An 18,382-nucleotide genomic window follows, 5' to 3' on the forward strand; every position below is an offset into this window, starting at 1 on the left:
GCGCGAGCGCTCGAAACTCTCGCCGCTACTAATCTAAAGCAAAATGCGCCGACAACGCGATTTTCTTCGGCCTGGCACTCTCCCAAGGCTTTCTGACAAATGGATTTTCGCTTATCCTCCTCCCCTCCTCTCGCCTCCCCCCCCCCTTCGCCACCGACGCGATCATCCATTAATTTTCGCAGGCTAGCGGCTTTTTTTCTCTCGCCTGGCGACGATGCACTGATTTGCCTCGGTTCCGCACTTTGTAAAGGCCAAGAGTTTTGCTCTATCAGGTTCTTGACTCGATCGTTTGATTAGCATTTGCCTAAGAAGGTCGGATCGTGGCTAAAGGTACATTGAAGCCAAAAACGGACCTAAAATGTACATGTATATACATACATATATATATGTGCATGCGTGCGTGCGTGTGTGTGTGCGTGTGTATATATATATATATATATATATATATATATATATATGTATGAATATATTTGTGGACCAGACGAGTCGGTCGAGTGATAAAATTCGTCATTGGTAATCGAATGATAAAAAATGAAGAAACAGAAGCTGGAGTGACGATGGAACTCGCGAGTGGGAGGAGCCAAACACAGATAGCAGATAGTGGTAATAGCGACAAGTTGTCATGTCTTTGTCGTTGATGCCCTTTCATAACCAAATTAGATAAGACACTTTATGCACTGGGATGTAGGGGATTATCGGATGGCTGACATTGATTGACAACCGGATAAAAAGCATTTTTATTGTCGTAGTCGTCGTCGTCGTCGTCGTCGTCGTCGTCGTCGTCGTCGTCGTCGTCGTCGTCGTCGTCGTCGTCGTCGTCGTCGTCGTCGTCGTCGTCGTCGTCGTCGTCGTCGTCGTCGTCGTCGTCGTCGTCGTCGTCGTCGTCGTCGTCGTCGTCGTCGTCGTCGTCGTCGTCGTCGTCGTCGTCGTCGTCGTCGTCGTCGTCGTCGTCGTCGTCGTCGTCGTCGTCGTCGTCGTCGTCGTCGTCGTCGTCGTCGTCGTCGTCGTCGTCGTCGTCGTCGTCGTCGTCGTCGTCGTCGTCGTCGTCGTCGTCGTCGTCGTCGTCGTCGTCGTCGTCGTCGTCGTCGTCGTCGTCGTCGTCGTCGTCGTCGTCGTCGTCGTCGTCGTCGTCGTCGTCGTCGTCGTCGTCGTCGTCGTCGTCGTCGTCGTCGTCGTCGTCGTCGTCGTCGTCGTCGTCGTCGTCGTCGTCGTCGTCGTCGTCGTCGTCGTCGTCGTCGTCGTCGTCGTCGTCGTCGTCGTCGTCGTCGTCGTCGTCGTCGTCGTCGTCGTCGTCGTCGTTGTTGTTGTTGTTGTCGTCGCTTATTACGTTTGGTTTAAGGGATAATCTATCGAGCCATAGTCCAGTAACATAGCTAATTACGTTTTAAATTATAGGTTTTTTGCCTCAATGTCATTTAGCCGGCATATTTCCCGTAATAGCGCCTAATGTACTTTCTTCAATTTATATTTATCGTGCGAATGCCTTTTCGTCCTAATTTATTAGTATTTTATAAGCTTTAAAGCTACGAATAAAGGAATAAATAGAAGCAACGGGCATTCAAGAGGCTACCACGACCTTATATACTTATTGTCTAGAGTGATGTGTAAAAGCTTGGAGATGAGCAATGATATGTAGAGATTCTTATTTGCCGTAGAGGAAGGTGCGAAGGACGAGCAACATATGAAAATGTTAAGGACACTATCGAGTGGTTTTATTTAACAATCTCACTTAATCAAGGCTAATCAAATTATTATTATAATTATTATTATTATTATTATTATTATTATTATTATTAATTGGAAAATAACATTAATTAACATAAAGAGAATACCGTGTTCCTTGTAAACTTTATTCGAATGACTCGACAAATTACAAATTTCTCTCTCTCTCTCTCTCTCTCTCTCTCTCTCTCTCTCTATCTCTCTCTCTATCTCTATATACCTTCTTTTTATCCTATTTGTTTTTTCTCGTAATTTTACACTATGAATACAAATGATAGATACTAATTTACGAGACTATTCGATTATTCTCTCTATACCGATCGATATGAAGGCAAAATTTTTTAAAATTTTTAATGAAGCTGAATGAAGATGAGATATCGAAAAATTTCCTTACAACGAATAATCGCTTTGATTTTCGGCATTAAGTGAGCACAATCGAACTTCCGCAAATATATTCTACCCAATATTAAGAGCGAACACAAGGATCGATACGATATTATCCTTCCGTGATAACTCAATTATGCCATCGATAATGATGGAATCCAATCCAATTCCCTTGGAATTTATCGATAAATTCCTTAAGCGCAAGGCGATCGATCCAAGCCACTCGTTATTTACAACAATAAATTCCTCGTATTAATCCAAGAACCAGATCCTTTTAACTTTAAAAAATCAAGCTCGCATTAATACAGTTATTACGACGCGAATTCAGGCTAACGCAAAGGCAATGCATACCTCATCTTTAGTAGGGATAATATTATCGATGTACACGTTATTCTCAATTATATTCTCGGCAGTTTAAACGAGCGCGGAGATTCCCGAAGCCGTAAACCGAACTAATTGCTTTGCTCCTAGGCGCACTCAACAGTGTTACGTGATGATTATCAATAAAATATTCATTCGACTCTGACCTTTATGCCAAGTCTTTGCATATATATTCCATTGGTGTAAAATGAAGATCGCTTCTTTTTATAGCGTCCACTCATATTTTCATATCTGAGAACACGTGCATCTATCATTTTACATAATCTCCAAGTGTACGTTAATAATGACTAAAGGCAAAGGCTTTAATATTTGTTCGAATATTATAAATATTGCGTTGTGCTGCTAAGGTATTTACATTGCCGTTAATTCTCACGCGGAAATTTTCTTTCAACTTCGTCAAGTCTCCATCAATTTCAACTTTATATCACCATTTTAATAATACCATTTTATAATTGCGATCTCGCTCGCTTACACATTTGCAAAAGCAAAAAGTGTTTAATGAATTACCGCGCGTAGCTATAAAGTACACAAGTACAAGCATTCCCGTGGTGACCATTAGGTTTTTGGTATCGATGTATCAGTCTCTGAAGAATTTATCCTTCTAGGAAAACGTTAATTGATAATATTCTTTTCTCAAACATGTCTTTTATAACTTTACTTACGGTAAAGTTTCCATCCATTCTATACTTCATTAAATCCTCGTGCACTTTAAAAGACGTCTGAAAATTACGATTAATTTCATTGATCCGACGTCATAATTATCAATTGTTTACAAACGACTGCTAGCGTCAAGACTGTCGACAATTTTTCTTTCATCCTTTTATCTTTCTCGGTCCCTGCCCCTGCCCCTGTCCCTGTCACCCTAGCCATGCCTCATCCCCCACCCACCGTCCATCACCCCAGTAAAATCATAAATTGTTATCGATAAGCACTTATCGCACTTAATGCAAAGAGTTCGAAAGATCGATAAGTCTTTGATAATAGAATCGCTGCATTAGTGCGCAAATAAGGCGTTAAAAGAGCTTGAAAGATCATTCGTCGTTCGTCCGTGGACTATCAAAATGACCATCGACTCCGCTCGTTTATTCCCAAGACAATCAATCCGTCTATCGTCCGTTTAATACAATCTCCGAACACTTGTTGCCGATGTAAACACGAGATCACCGCCGCGCATTGCCGTTTATCGTACGAACGTATGAAAATAAGATAAAAATCATGATCTATAAAAAGCCTCGTCACATGTGTTTATCGATAGTTGATATAAAAGGATTATTCGACAATCGGTATGAAGAATCTTTCTTCACCTTTGGCAAAATCTCGTAAGATGTCGCTTCGAGGTTTCGGCCGTTGAGACCAATATGACACCTTCTCGTTTGAAAACTTTGCTTAAAACAAAAAATTATTATTATTGCCAATGATGACTTGTGGCCGATATATATATATATATATATATATATATATATATATATATATATATCACAGCCACGCAAAGGCAACGATATTTAAAGAAAAATTTTTTCTACCACGATGTTATATCGATCCAATCTCATTTATTTCGTTTTGATGTTGCCACTTGTTTTGATAGTTTGACCTTTGATGTGAAAATGATTTGTACAATTGATTACGATTAATATTAACATAACGCTAATGCTAAAGTTCTAAAAATGGAGAGTAAGTAAATTACAATAAACAATCGATCGACTATCTGTATATTTTTTATTTGTTTATTTAAAATGGCAGTCTTCATTTTTTCAATATCAAAAAAAAAAAAAAAAAAATTATCATCGAATTATAAACTTATAGTTTATTGTTATTGGTACATTAATTTATGAAAATTCGAAATTATTGTTTATTAACATTAGCACGTATGTTTCATACAAATTGTAGTAGTAAATCAGCATATAAACGATTACTATTGTATATAAGAAAATACATAAAAAAAAAATGATATAATTATCAATGTATTTGGAATAATAATAATATTTAGTAATGTTAATAGAGAATTACTTGAGCTAATTATAGGATGATAATGTTCCAGAAGCACGTGGGTTTGGATTGTATTTTTGTCAAGTATGGTTTATTTTTTTTTTTTTTTTTTTTTTTTTTTAAATATGGTTTTTTTTTTTTTTTTTTTTTTTTTTTTTTTAAATTAATGTCTTATCTTGAATTATAGAGATAAAACTTTGCATGTTTATTGCTCCTTAGACGCGCGAGATAAATGTACATTTGGCCAGGATAAAGAACAAAAGTCATAAAAGGTGGACGAGCCTTTAAAGGCGAAACGTTGACCATTTATGTCAAGCATTTAATTTCATCAAAATTTCTCGAAATTGGAATAGACAGTGAAAGAAAGCACAATATGATATTTCAATTTTTCCAAATACACAATCGCCATTACTGGAAAAATATTGTAAATTTTAAATGTTAATATGAAAAACTTGACGAGACAATATTATGATGGTATGGTAAACCAGATTCTCAAGACTCGAATAATTACAAATTCGTAAAATATATGATTTTCATGATTTGCAATATAAGGAGCGAGCATTATCACAAAATCTGGCAGCATAAAATGATGTTTTCCTTAGACTTTTAATTCGAGTTTGATAATATATAATTTGAGCGATTAGAATATGGGCTTTGAGTAAGCAGAGATCGCCGTTTTTAAAAATTACTTCCAGGAACGTTGAAAAGCTTGTTTGTTGCTCGATGTAATAGTGTATTCCGGGTACAATTAAAAATTGAATTACGTCATGGAGCGATTACCATCGTAATGTATTTAACTTCTCCGGTGCTTTTACCTCACTCGAAACAGCATTATATCCTCGCACTTTTTATAAACGTAAATTACTACAGATTTATCGCGGGAATCACACATCGAGTGAGAGTGAGAGTGAGAATGAGAGTGAGAGAGAGAGAGAGAGAGAGAGAGAACAATTTTTTTTTTTTTTTTTTTTTTTTTATTACAACTCGAAGAAACAATCACAACGTAGATAGCGACAATGGATAATTTAACATTATTATTAATATCTTTATGCCAATTTCAAAAAATTTTATGAAAAAAAAAAAACATTAGAATTATTTCCTTTATAATTAAACGAATAAATCTGTAAACATTTTTCATTATCTATACACTTCAATAGCAAATAAACGTTTGTTTTTAAATAATTCCATTTATTATTACCGACTCGTCATTGCATTTAAAGCAAACATTCAATAATAACAATTTTTGAAATTTTGCTTACAAACTCTTTCTGGATTAGCAAAGCATTTCTCTGCATTATATTTACATCTTTTCTACGTATTAAAATTTCCTTTCCGAGAAAATATGTGATGCCAATCTTTTTGGCATTATCGCATCAAATCTAGGAATAGTTTTTTTTGACTCGCTTAGTTAAATTATTATTCTCTGCTCTATTTAAACACTAATAACATGTTCAGATTTAATATACTCAAAAAAGCAAAACGAGCAAACAAAAACAAAAAAAAAAAACAAAAAAAAAAAAAATAAAACAAAAAAAATCTCACACACACATATTTTGAATTATTGTTAGATTCATCGCGCTCTTAATGAAAATTAAAAGTAGTTTGAATGTTTCTAAAATTTGTCAGATCGTGCATTGCGCGCTTTTTTCAATGTATGAATATGTCCACTAATTTTTTGTTTAAAACGGTAAAGCCGTGTAATCTATGAATTTAGACCAGAAACTGTTATTCTTTCAACAAAATTCGTGATCGGAATACTAACATCAACCGGTTAAAGTTATCTTTCACCACAAATTTGCTAATATTCCTTACATTGAATCAACGGTGAACCATAAACGAAATACCTTAAAAAAGAAACAGTGACGATTTCGAAATCTTTTCAAAAAATTATTAAACTGTCACCTTATCATTTATGAATTCTGTAGCCGAATCCAATGGAAACTGTTCTTACGTGTCAATGTCATTAGCGGTGAGGGCTCAGTCATATTAGTGTGACACGTGCTTGGTAAGACTTTCAAAAGAGCAAATAATTTCAAAAACTCTTCGTATACGTTATGCGTGAGCGAGCGAATACGTAATTACAGTTCGGTTCGTATTTATTTGTCTATTTTATCGTCTGATTCTGAATTCTAACGATCAAACAAAATCACAAGATAGTTCGAAATGGAAGCTTAATTGTAATCGATTGTACAACAATAAGGAACAAATAAATAATGTGAAAAGAGAACTTTTGCCTCTATTCTTGGATATATACAATTAACGATATATTTAAACATTTATTTATCAATTAGATGTATCGAATGCTTTGTTATCAATGCAGACTTTTTATAAAAATTAATAAATAACAAATCTATTAGCATTTAAATAGCCGAGAGTAGCTGGGAAAAATTCTATAATATAATATATATATATGAATAGTAGAGGAGGTATGTCCTGGAAATTTAATTTGTTCCATGAGTTCCATGTACGATAAAATAATTTATTTATGATATTTATATGATATTTATTAATTTTTTTTCTAGGTCGTATAATAAAGATTTAAAATTGTATAATACATTATATTAGGAATTAATTTTTCGGACTCAAGAGTATTTCAAACAAATGTCTCAATTACCATTATCCTTGGAACATAAAATTTGATTCTTTTACATAAGTAGTATTTCTCTAAATAATATTCTTTTGTATTAGTAATATTTTATAATCGCTTACTATAATATAAAATTATATACGCATTGCAGGTTTACTTTTGCATAAATCATTTAATGAGCATGACACGCGAGCGCGCACAAACACACACAGACGCACGCACGCACACACACACACACACCCACACACGCATATAAACATATTTTTGTGGTCTTTAAAAAACAATTTTTATAAAATTTGTATTTAAGGGAAAAGTTTATAAATTCCTCATTTAAATTTAAACAATTTATATTATTTACAAAAATAATACGACAAATCGAGCGGAATAGTCGAAGGACAACTATTGGCACTAATTTTATAATTATTATAATATTATAAGACAACATCGACTTTGTTCATTTTTGACATTTATCAATCGTATGACGGAAAATAGAAATGCAAATTGTAATCCATTCTTATGCAATATTAATACAAGTTTTCGTAATAAGTTGATAAAAATTAAATAATCACTATTTACAGTTTTCCTGATATTTGCTGGTTCGATGCAATAAACAATTCATAAAACTCATTTCCTTAAGCGTTATTACATGCCTCAACGATTAATTCTATATATATATGAACAATACAACATTATGTGTGTTAAATCGCGATAAATCGATGCTTTATATACAGTATGATAGGTTAAAGTCTAAATGAGGTTTGCGAAAAACCATATATGGCTTTAGGGAAGTAATGGATCACCATGTGCGTCCAGTTGGGAAAACGTATTTATTTATTCGTCTCCGCCAATATATGACAATTGATAATTGAGGGGCTCGTGGACCGTAGGTACGGGATCAGTCGTCGAATGCGTCGTAGACGGCGTCGGCGAGCTCGTCGACAAACTCCTCGACAGGATTGGCCTTGGTCTTGGCTTTGGTCTTGGCCTTGGGCCGAGCGCTTCTGATGAACTCCTGGGGTATGATCTGCTGGTGGCTGCTCGGCCCGGGGAAGACAACAAGGCCGCCCGAGGTCGCAGCCCCGTTTACCGAGGCGCCGTTAATCGTGGAGCCGGTGACACGGCTTCCGGATGATCCGGCGCTCGCCGAGCCGGAGCTTGAGCCGCCCGGTCGCGAGTTCGCGGCGATGCTCGCCGAATTGAGGCTGGCCTGGAGGCCATTCTCGAGCTGCTGTACCGAGCTCGAAGCACCCTGGGCGTGAGCCGCGGCATTGCCCGACGACTGCACCTCGTTCGACGTGGAGCTCGATGGACCGCCCTGACTATACGACAAAATCATGAGGCCATTAATCATTGGAAGTCCACTATCGCTTGACTCTTAATTTTTATTCACGACTTCTGTCCCTTACACACACACACACGCGCGCACACACGCACATTATGCCCATTTATGAATAATGCTACGTTACAATTGTTGAAATAGTGTAAAAATAATTTTGCTTCCATTGATAAAAATAACGATTATAATGCATATTTAACTGACAGTTAAAGATATAATTTAGCGAGCGATTACAGACGTAGCGAATCATTAATTATGTAATTGTAGTTACATTCAAATTGGCAATAATCATTATCCATAGTAAGTATTATATTTCGAATGACCAAAAGTTACGAATAGATTGTCGTCGTAAAAAGTCGATCGATTATTACGATCCTGATAATTCAGAATCGGCATGATAAATAATGTTTTAGAGAAGCGCAAATTACTGCTTCAATGAGATAAAAAATTTGCTATCGTTCAATTATAATAGTCAAGTCGTCGAGTATCGTCAACTATTGACAATGAATTACATTATCGAGTGAATCATACTCGATGAATCATATTATTGCCAATTTGAGTATTTGAACGATTTATTCGTAAAATGTAAGTGTATTTTTTAATCGATAATTTAAACAGAGCAATTACCGTGATGATTTGATTGAAATTTGATTGTATTTCAAAATGCCAATTACATATTCCAATTAGTATTCGCGTAGATAATTTTGTGTGCGTCCGCGTGAAAGTTGTATTTAGTGAAAGATTTACCTTGTAAAACTAAAAACATTTTAATTTACAAAATCCATTCTATACGATATACATGTAATGGAAATTGTTCGATTTTTGTTTTTGTTTTTTTTTTGTTTTTTGTTTTTGTTTTTTTTTTTGTTTTTTGCTCTTTGTTTGCAATTCTATAAAATATAATATGGGTAATAATTAAATATAAGCGACAAAATTGGAGGAGCGATTATCGCGAAAAATTATCAAAAGTATAATCGACGTTTCGTGTGTGCAAATGGTTTTATAAATTTTTCGCAAAGAGCCCATTAATGTAAAGTCTCTTAGATTTTTCCGGTCCATAAATTTTTATTAATAATATAGAGTGTGCGTGAGCCTGGGCACGAAGGTGGTCCGTAGCCTTCAACACACGAGCACCATTTGTTTTACGACATGACTCAAGTACACACTATTCGGCAAGTTTTAGTAACGTAATAACATATTCATTGCCACAGAGGATAAAGCAAATACGCTCTTTCTACATTTAATCTTTGAATTTTGTTTGAAATTGCGCAAACCGTGCGTTTATTAAATAAATCTCGCGTTGCCCAATGCATAGAGCCGAGTTTGGCGCGATACGTCGATTACAACTCCACGGACGTTAAAGCGAATATAGGAGAAATTTTACTCCTTGTGCAATGCTAATAGTGCTCGTTAATCTAGTGACGTCCGATGCCCCCCCCCCCCTCCATCCACGCCCACCCATCCCACTAAGCATCCCAAGTTTTTGTCACGATTTATTTTCGACGAGAAGCTACCTTTGATGGGCCTGGGACGCTGATTGTCCATGAGCGAAACCTCCGGATCCAGACTGGGCGGAGGATGTGGCGGTCGCGGTCGCGGTCGAGTAGTGGACATTGGAGGCCTCCTGGCGCGGATCCCTCAGCCTGTCGTAGTAGGGCCCGTGATCGTAGACGGGTCTGTATACGGGCCTGCTAATTTTAACTCTGGGACTGCGACAGCGCGGGTCCCTGTACCAGCCGCCATAGTAATTGCAGTAGTCAGGTTGCCTCCAGGAGTCGTATTGGTCGCGGGAATTGTACCAGCCGTTACCAGGACGATCGTTCACGCTTATCGTCAGGGTGGGCATTCGACGCGAGTTGTAGTAGTAGTAATCATCTAATGGATAAGGAGACAGGTGTCATTAGGGTTAAGTCGCGTTGGGGAGAAATTTTGCTCGTTTTGTCAAACCATGACGTTATAGAGTGCGATCCGAGGGATGATGTTTGGAAATTCGTAGACTGCTGTTTTATCGATTATAGCGGTCTTACGTATTTAAGGATACCAGCTCGACGTACCAGCTCAATATATTCAAGGATCAATTGGACTAAATGTACGCGTAAATGAAAAGTCGTGGCTGAGATATTCGCCGACGGTCCTTTGATATTAACGAATTTAAAATATCATGAATGCGCCCGTCAAGTTTTTAGCCCCGGATGTGTGATAAGTAGTTTGAACATCAAAGAGAAACAAAAGAACAATGATAGCAATATAAAGTAGGTTAGCCATACATTGAGATCAACTAATTGTTCTCTATACTAATTCCGTGCTTTTAGATAAGATAGTTTTACATTTATATTTGCTTTGTTTATATGGTCTTTTTGGAAGAGTGACAAAGTTATTTTACATAGTTCTTAATTTTGCATTCAAAGGTGAATAAAGAATAAAAATTTTTGGCAAACTTTGCTCGATATCGGATTTATGCTAAGCAAATATAGTAGTTAGATAATTATGTATTGATAAGGTTTACTTAGATATGATAAATTTTCCAAGAATATAAAAAAAAAGATAAATAAATATAAAATACGAAAAATATTTCAGGTTCATATTTCAGATAATAGGCAATTCATTTTATGCAATTATTACATTTTTTTCTTTGTTGTTGTTGTTGTTGTTGTTGTTTTTTTTTTTATTTTTTTTTATTATTAAAAGCTCGATATGAATCATAGTGATTCGAACACTGTAATTGAAAGAAGAGAAGGAAAATTTTGTGTTAGAATTGTTTGGGTTTTTTTTTTTATATTTATTTGTAAGCACTCAATGTATGCACAACCTTGGCAATAATACAAAAAAAAAAAAAAAAAAAATTGACTAAAATTGAGTAGGAATAATATTTCAATAGACTCTCTTCTCTTGTTATCCGATAAAAAATTTTTAAGTATAATCTAGTAAGGATAAGAATTTTTCATCGACATTCAATAAATGCGTTTGTTCGTTTCTCAAAACGATAAAGTTGGATTCTCTTACTTTACCAAAGATATTTAAATGCACAATTACGAAATTATTATTATTTTCAAAATACCATGTTCACTACAAGACGATTGTTACACGTAATAATAGCCGAGAGCGATCGCATCAAACTAGTAATTTCACGTGTCTAGATCGAAGGCGATTGCAGCTACACTTGGATAATTGTTAATTGACCTTTGTTCCGCATATTAAGAAATTTCAATTATTAGCGGCCATGTAGAGGCATCGAGGGAATATAAATATTAACAATAACGCCAGGTATTGATAACTTCCTTTCCTTATCTACTACCGGATGAAAAACACGAAAAACGCGAAACTCACCGTCATAATCGCTTGCGTAGCCCGGGCGCCGATTCGACCATCCGGGCCTCGAAGACCCCAAGTGGATGAGGTTCTGAGCGTTGGAGGATGCCTCGCTCTCGATCCCGTCTATAGCCGATTGCGCCCCGGAAGAAGCCTGTCCGTTGACCCCGTGAGCATTGGCCGAGGCGCTGCCCTGGCCGACGGTGAAGGCGTTACCGTGTGCCTGGGACTGCGGCCCAAAGAGCGGATCGTTCGAGGCGAAGGAGTTGGAGTTCGAGGCCGAGAGGCCGCCAAGCCCTGCTGCTATCGACGACGATTGACTCGCCGAGAACGAGCTGCAACAAAGCCCGAGAGATGCTCCTTACTATCCATCAAGGTCGACGTGATTTTCGCGTCACACTCCCTCCCGATTTTTATTTACTCCCGAGGCTGGGCACTCGGAAAGTCCTAGTTAGCGCGAACTGGAAAAGGGCTCGCTTGGATACGGGTAATGTTGGTGGTGTTGGTGGTGTCAGTGGTGGAGGCATTGCCCTTGAAGGACGAGGCGCGTTTTCTCGCGCATTGTTCCGTTGCCGATCAGCTTCGTCGCTCGTTAATTTCGAAATAAGATCGCCCTGAAATCGAATGCCTCTTGCACGTTTCACGACCAAATTACTTTAAGAGAAAGCGAAGCTCATGTCAATGCACCCGAGGTAAAGCCACCAGAGTCCTTATTTAATAATTCTTTCGAAATGCAAGTGCATAAATCAGGAGATCCGATAACGCTTTTCTCGCCGTTATTACTATTTACAATATGATTTTGTATTCTACTTTTGAGATTTATAACAATGTTGAAGTACCACGTGTAAATCATGCAATTTTATGTGGATCGTCGTTATTTTCTTACTTTATATCCACTTTGTTTACTTATTCGACTAACTCACAATATCACTTTTCAATTGCTTATAATTTATTCATTATTCTGTGGAAATATATTTTCACGTATCTCAAATCAATTTAATATTTCTATTTATTGTTTAACAAAATATTTATATACGAAGAATATTATAAGTATAATGGCAAAGGATATAAAGGAAAATTGAAACTTTATAACTTTACTAAATCGAGTGATTTATTATTTTACCTGAGCAGCAATGAACATTTTTACAATTTTCCTCTACAATTGGAGTGGAAATTTTCCTTTTGTAAAGCAACTTGGCAATTAACGAAATAAATCATTATTATTTATTTATTTTTGTGTTGTTTTTTTTTTTTTCACTGAAAAAATGTTTCCCAAATATATATATATATATATATATATATATATATATTCGCATTAATGATTGGTACAATACTTTATAGACTTAATTATTAAAATACGATTATTAAGTAATCACGATAAGACGTTATAAAATGTACGAATACTTTAAAGCGGGACATTCTTTGTTTCAATTTAATAGCAAGTAATTGCACACCATAAATATTACTACTTAAATGCCACAAAATAGTCACGTTTAATAAAGATAATGAGCGAAGCGTTGCTTGCCATCTTCTTTATGTAAAAAAACAAGTCGAAATTTTAGAGTTGATATAGCGAGAATGGTGAAGGCATTGATAAAGCGATAATACGCGTTTCCATGTCCTTTTGATTAACTCCCGGACTTTCGAGGGCTTCTCGGACAACATAAGGAGATGGAGAGGATGGCAGAACTCACCCGGGGATGCCGCCGTTGGAGGCCGACCCGTGACTGGAGCTCTGTGAGAGGCCGACGCCCTCGGGACTGCCGGCGACGCTGAAGGTGTGGGCGTTGTTGCCACCCGCGCTCAAGGAAAAGCTCGCTGAGAAGGGGAGGAAGCGGGCCTGGGCCTTGGAGTCGAGTCCCGGCGCCGTTCTATCCACGACACTCAGCTCCGGCGGGATGTTACGAAGCCGCTCCGCCTCGGCGAGACGATCCTCTGCGAAACAGGCAAATCGACATCCTCAACGATCGGATCGAGTCTCTCAAAGGGTGCTCAACAGACCGCTAATACGAGTTTTAGGGGTACTTTAATGCAGGAGCCGGAGTGCCGGAAAACCACGTAATAATGCGTGCGGATAGGGGGCTTGATTCAAGGGCTGAAAGGAAAAGGGCACATCGTTACGTTAAACGACGAGGGTCGATGTTCTGGATGAGGCTCGGCTTTCTTCTCAATGGTACATATTAGGATGTCAATTATCAATGCTGATTTGCTTGAATTTGGACTGTCATTAGTGTGAGAGATAGGAGTTGCTTGTTAATAGCGTAATGTGGATGACAATTGCACGTTGGATTATTACGAAATTTAATTGTCTTTGAGATTGCTTGTGCATTTTAACTAATAACAATTTGTATTAATAAGTTTGTATTGAGACTTGTAGATAAATCAGCAGATAGGCAGGCTTACGTCTTATAAAAATTTTAAGTACTCTAAGAAATGTAATAAAAATTTGTTTTTAGTAACTTGCAGTCATTAGGTATTTTTGCGTATATAATAAGTGTATATAATAATGTAATAAGGTAAATTATCCGGCAGCTTTTCTCGAAATCTCAATATCGTTACGAACACAAAGTAATAGATAAGTATACTAATATTTAATATACGTTATGATAAAGTAAAATTCCATGTATTCGCGACTGTAATCGCAAATTCTTCGTTACGTTATTTCATAAAAATGTCGAATTATTGTCATTACGTTGCGCTATTATTTGCCAAATTAATACTTACTACTACGCTTATATTACACAAATAGGGAATTTATGCGCACATAGCATTTTGTAATAATTAGTAAATCTCGACATTGCTTAAATAAAATTCAATAACTGCCATCTCGATCTTATCATAATGAATAAAAAGTACATTTTTCATTTAGGAAATACGAACGACGTAAGGTATACACGAAAATAGGCTTATGAAAATTTTTTTAAATAAACCTAATGACACCGTCTAAGAGAATTGCAAATCGTCGATTAAATTCGATTAAATTTGTTTACATTTAGACCTCGATTAATATTGTAAAAAAAAAAAAAAAAAAAAAAAAAAAAAAAAAAAAAAAAAAAAAAAAAAAAAAAAAAAATAAATAAATAAATAAAAAAAGAAACGAAAAATCTTTGTCGAACAACTCGAATCGAACATTTTAGAATTTCTGTAGCAATATGTAGAAATTCATAAATTACGAGGCATTAAAAGTTTCGTGTATTTACATGTCTAACTCGAAGTGGCAAAGTTTTGCCCGTACGCGCACACATTTCTTAAGCCCAACATATTTTGTTGTAATAATGTCAGGCATTGTATGTTCAAAAAAAAAAAAAAAAAAAAAAAAAAAAGGCGCGACTCCGCAATATTGATCGTAAGTTGGGATATAATTGATTAATTCTTATATTGGTTAAAAGAATAGGATTTGTCGTGTCGAGCGTACATTACCAGAATCGAAATTTGGTAGAAAAATGTTTTTCTCTTCTTCTTCTTCTTTTTCTTCTTTTTTTTTTTTCATTCTTTGAAATAAATTCATAATATTTGGTAACCTTGCGTAACCTTTGAAACTTTATTTTTTCCAGAATTCCCCGTAGTTGTGGGGTATTATTTACACTTTAGCGCGACGCTTTGTACTATCGGTCCTGAATTACATTAACTTTACACCTAAATTGTCAAATGTCTCGATGTTTTTAGTTCTTATGTCAAACTTCTTTGTCGCTCGGTAATTTTAACGTTTACTTACGACGAGAAGTTTAATTTTTCAGAACAACCACAAGTCAGTCCCAAAAACATCTTACTACTTATTGTCTCAATAAAACTCAATAAAATTTTTACTAATAAATATATTCGAATGTGTCCGGCAACACCGTAATATCATTAAAAATTTGTGGTAAAATGGCCATATCATTGAATTTAAAAAGCAATTGTTTTAACATATACTCCCTGCTAATATACGTCATTCGACATTTAAACGCCTTTTTTTCTAGCTTCGATTTCGAAATATTCCAAAGCATTGGAATTACAACGTTCGCGTTTCACTCTCACGGGACCTCCGAAAGATATCGTAGACAATTTTCTTAGCTCTCGCGCGCGCATACATGGCGAGTTCTTCATGACATGCGCCATAGAACGTAATAAACGATAATCCAGCGACTGTCGGTGCTGGCGGTCTAGTGGCCTCCGCATCCTCGACACCGTCATCGAGTTCGATAATGTATTTTTCGTATACGTTGGCGCACCACTCGAGCACGCTTGTCACACCGTCTCCAATACACTTCGATTCCCCCTTTGACATTGGGACATTTGAGGCCGGGGCAAGGGGTACTGGCGAGCGACTGACGGCGACGGTGTCGAGTAATTTTGCAAACGGCGCTAATTCGAGGGCAAAAATCGGCGTGGTTGATGGTTTCAAGTCGCGCGGATCGCCGCCCCCCCCCCTCGCCCCTTACCCTTTTGCAACAAAAATTCGCGAACAAAGGGGGCGGCTGCTCTCGCGAGGAGAGCATTTATCGTTGCGGCGGAACAAGGGCACCGCGTCCGCGGCCCTGACGTCAGCCGGGAACCGGTTTACCCGACTCCCTCCCTCGCCTTCTTGCCCATCGTAGCCCGACCGGCCAACCAAATCGCGGGACTCCATTGGCCCTCGCGCCGTCGTCGGTTCTTCGTCGTGAAACATCGTCGCACGCAGACTCCCGACACCTCGTTCGACGCGCTCTTGTTTACTCGCGCATAAATTGCGCACCCACCGAGCAGCCCCGGGACATAACACATACACGCACACGAACACACACACACACACACACACACACACACACACACACACACACTATCTATCTATCTCTCTCTCTCTCTCTCTCTCTCTCTCTCTCTCTCTCTCTCTCTCTCTCGCAACCACATATAGCGAATTCACGGGTAGGTAAGGAGGCGGAGGGTAACCTTCGCGAGCCGCTGTTTATCTAATGCCAAGGCTGTCCGGTCATCACCCTGACAACGATCATTTATTTGTTTATTTGCTTATTTGTTTAATTTAGTTATTTATTTATTTTTTTCTTTACGTATCTCTCGTCTGGAGGTTTTTGCCATAGGAGGCTGCTTGAGTACGGTTGCTCGCGGCGAGGAATTTCAGGATCTTTACGAGGCACTTATTACCAATGCGATGTTTTCCTTCGAGATTCGACGTCTCGTGGCTTCAATACCACACAGACAGCGTAAAGCCAAGCCATTACGCCTATTCGCTCGCGATTCTTTTCTACTCGCCATTTTACTCTCGCTTCGAGCAACGACCCCCGATCAATTATATTCCAGCCACGACCCTCGCTTTTTCAAATTTCAATGTCCCATTGCCAAGCTCGCCGCTGACTCCCTAATGGTCCGCTTAAATGCCGTCGTTTTATCGAACCCTCGCGCCACAAAAACGTCCATTATTCAAAATTGTAAAAAATTTGTAGAACTACACGAAGGATCGATGATTCTTAAGGAAGAATTTTGTACGAGAGACGAATTTGTATCGTCCCATCATCCCACGGAGCTAATTCATCTAATTCATCTCGTTTGCGCGCGCCTTGGAATCAAACGATTAGCCTCTAATACACCAACAATGTCGTTTAGTCAAGAGAGTGCTCGAGTGAATGCAGCTTAAAGATTAAAGAATTTTGTTTTTGTTTTTTTTTTTTTTGTTTTTCGTTTTTATTTTTCGAACGGGCAGGCGGCATTTCGTAACATTTGATTTTTCCCCCACAATTTATAGGGCTTGTTAAAGACAAAGTATCGCCGGAACCGTCTGCCAATGGCACTCGATATCGCATGAAATTCGCATGGCCATACTCGAAAATCAAACAAAATAAAAAGAGAGAAAAAGAAATGAAAGGAAACGAGGAGAAAAAACACAGATTCATTATTATTAATGTCTCGGGATTAGACTTTTCATTGTAGCGTTACGTTGCAAGATGATTTATGGAAATGCCAGTAATGGCAGAACTACAATACTCGGCGCGCATAAAGCAAAGGCAATAATAATGTGCGAAAATGTTGGCGCTCGTTTGCGCCTTACGTATAAGGCCAAGTATCGCGAAACAAAAGAAGCCACTTGTCCCTCGGCTATAGTACGGGCGAGCGCCTAACGTGAAACTTGGCTCGCGCGACCTGCCGTACCGACCGCACATCACACTAATCGCACGGCTATTATTAAAATGTCCTGGGGATCCATCGTTTGGCCTCGTCGACGTCGTGCACTCGACTCTCGTCCCGCACTAGTCGACGCCCGGCGGTGATTTAACGCCACCGGGACGAGGGTGATCACGCACCCAACCCGACGAGATCCAACCGATCCTCATCCAAGCCCAACTTAACTAACTCGCCACCTCCCTCACCCCGCCCGCCAATTAGCGATCCCCAGGAGCTGTGTCACTCACCGGATCGTCCGCACTGCGCGAGGCCCAGGACGAGGAGGAGGAGAAGGAGGCAACACTCGAGGCGCACCATGACTCGTTCAGCTCTGACGGTCTGCTCCCGACGATCGCCCCCTTTTTAAAGAGTACGATCGACCTTAACGCCCGCGATTATGAATGCGCGCGACGTCCTACTTCGTGACAGTTCGCGTGTGCCGTCCGCCGCTGCTTTTGTCTCTCGCCTTTCGCCGTCCAGTCGCCGTCGACGCCCTTCGCTCTCTGGGAAAATACGCGCGCTGGAAATTACGCTGACGAGGA

General features: G+C 38.2%; 1 protein-coding gene across 1 annotated transcript; it reads right to left on the reverse strand.

Annotated features, from left to right (window-relative positions):
* Positions 1-7,891: 7,891 nt before the first annotated feature.
* LOC105367667 (uncharacterized) lies at positions 7,892-18,158 on the reverse strand. The gene is made up of 5 exons (XM_011506435.1): positions 18,089-18,158; positions 13,400-13,640; positions 11,724-12,040; positions 9,911-10,271; positions 7,892-8,379 (listed from the first exon to the last, which is right to left on the reverse strand). Exons 1-5 carry the CDS (start codon positions 18,156-18,158, stop codon positions 7,956-7,958), a joined length of 1,413 nt encoding a protein of 470 aa, XP_011504737.1. The 3' UTR covers positions 7,892-7,955.
* Positions 18,159-18,382: the final 224 nt, after the last annotated feature.

The sequence above is a fragment of the Ceratosolen solmsi genome, unplaced genomic scaffold (genome assembly GCF_000503995.2).
Source record: "Ceratosolen solmsi marchali unplaced genomic scaffold, CerSol_1.0 scaffold7, whole genome shotgun sequence".
Taxonomy (NCBI): Eukaryota; Metazoa; Arthropoda; class Insecta; order Hymenoptera; family Agaonidae; genus Ceratosolen; species Ceratosolen solmsi.

Coding starts and splice junctions, on each gene's coding strand:
- LOC105367667 (XM_011506435.1), bottom strand. CDS start 18,158: ATGGTGCGCCTCGAGTGTTGCCTCCTTCTCCTCCTCCTCGTCCTGGGC. Junction 10,272..11,723: donor CTACGCAAGCGATTATGACG/GTGAGTTTCGCG, acceptor CTTATCCATTAG/ATGATTACTACTACTACAAC. Junction 8,380..9,910: donor GCGTCCCAGGCCCATCAAAG/GTAGCTTCTCGT, acceptor TTTGTCGTATAG/TCAGGGCGGTCCATCGAGCT.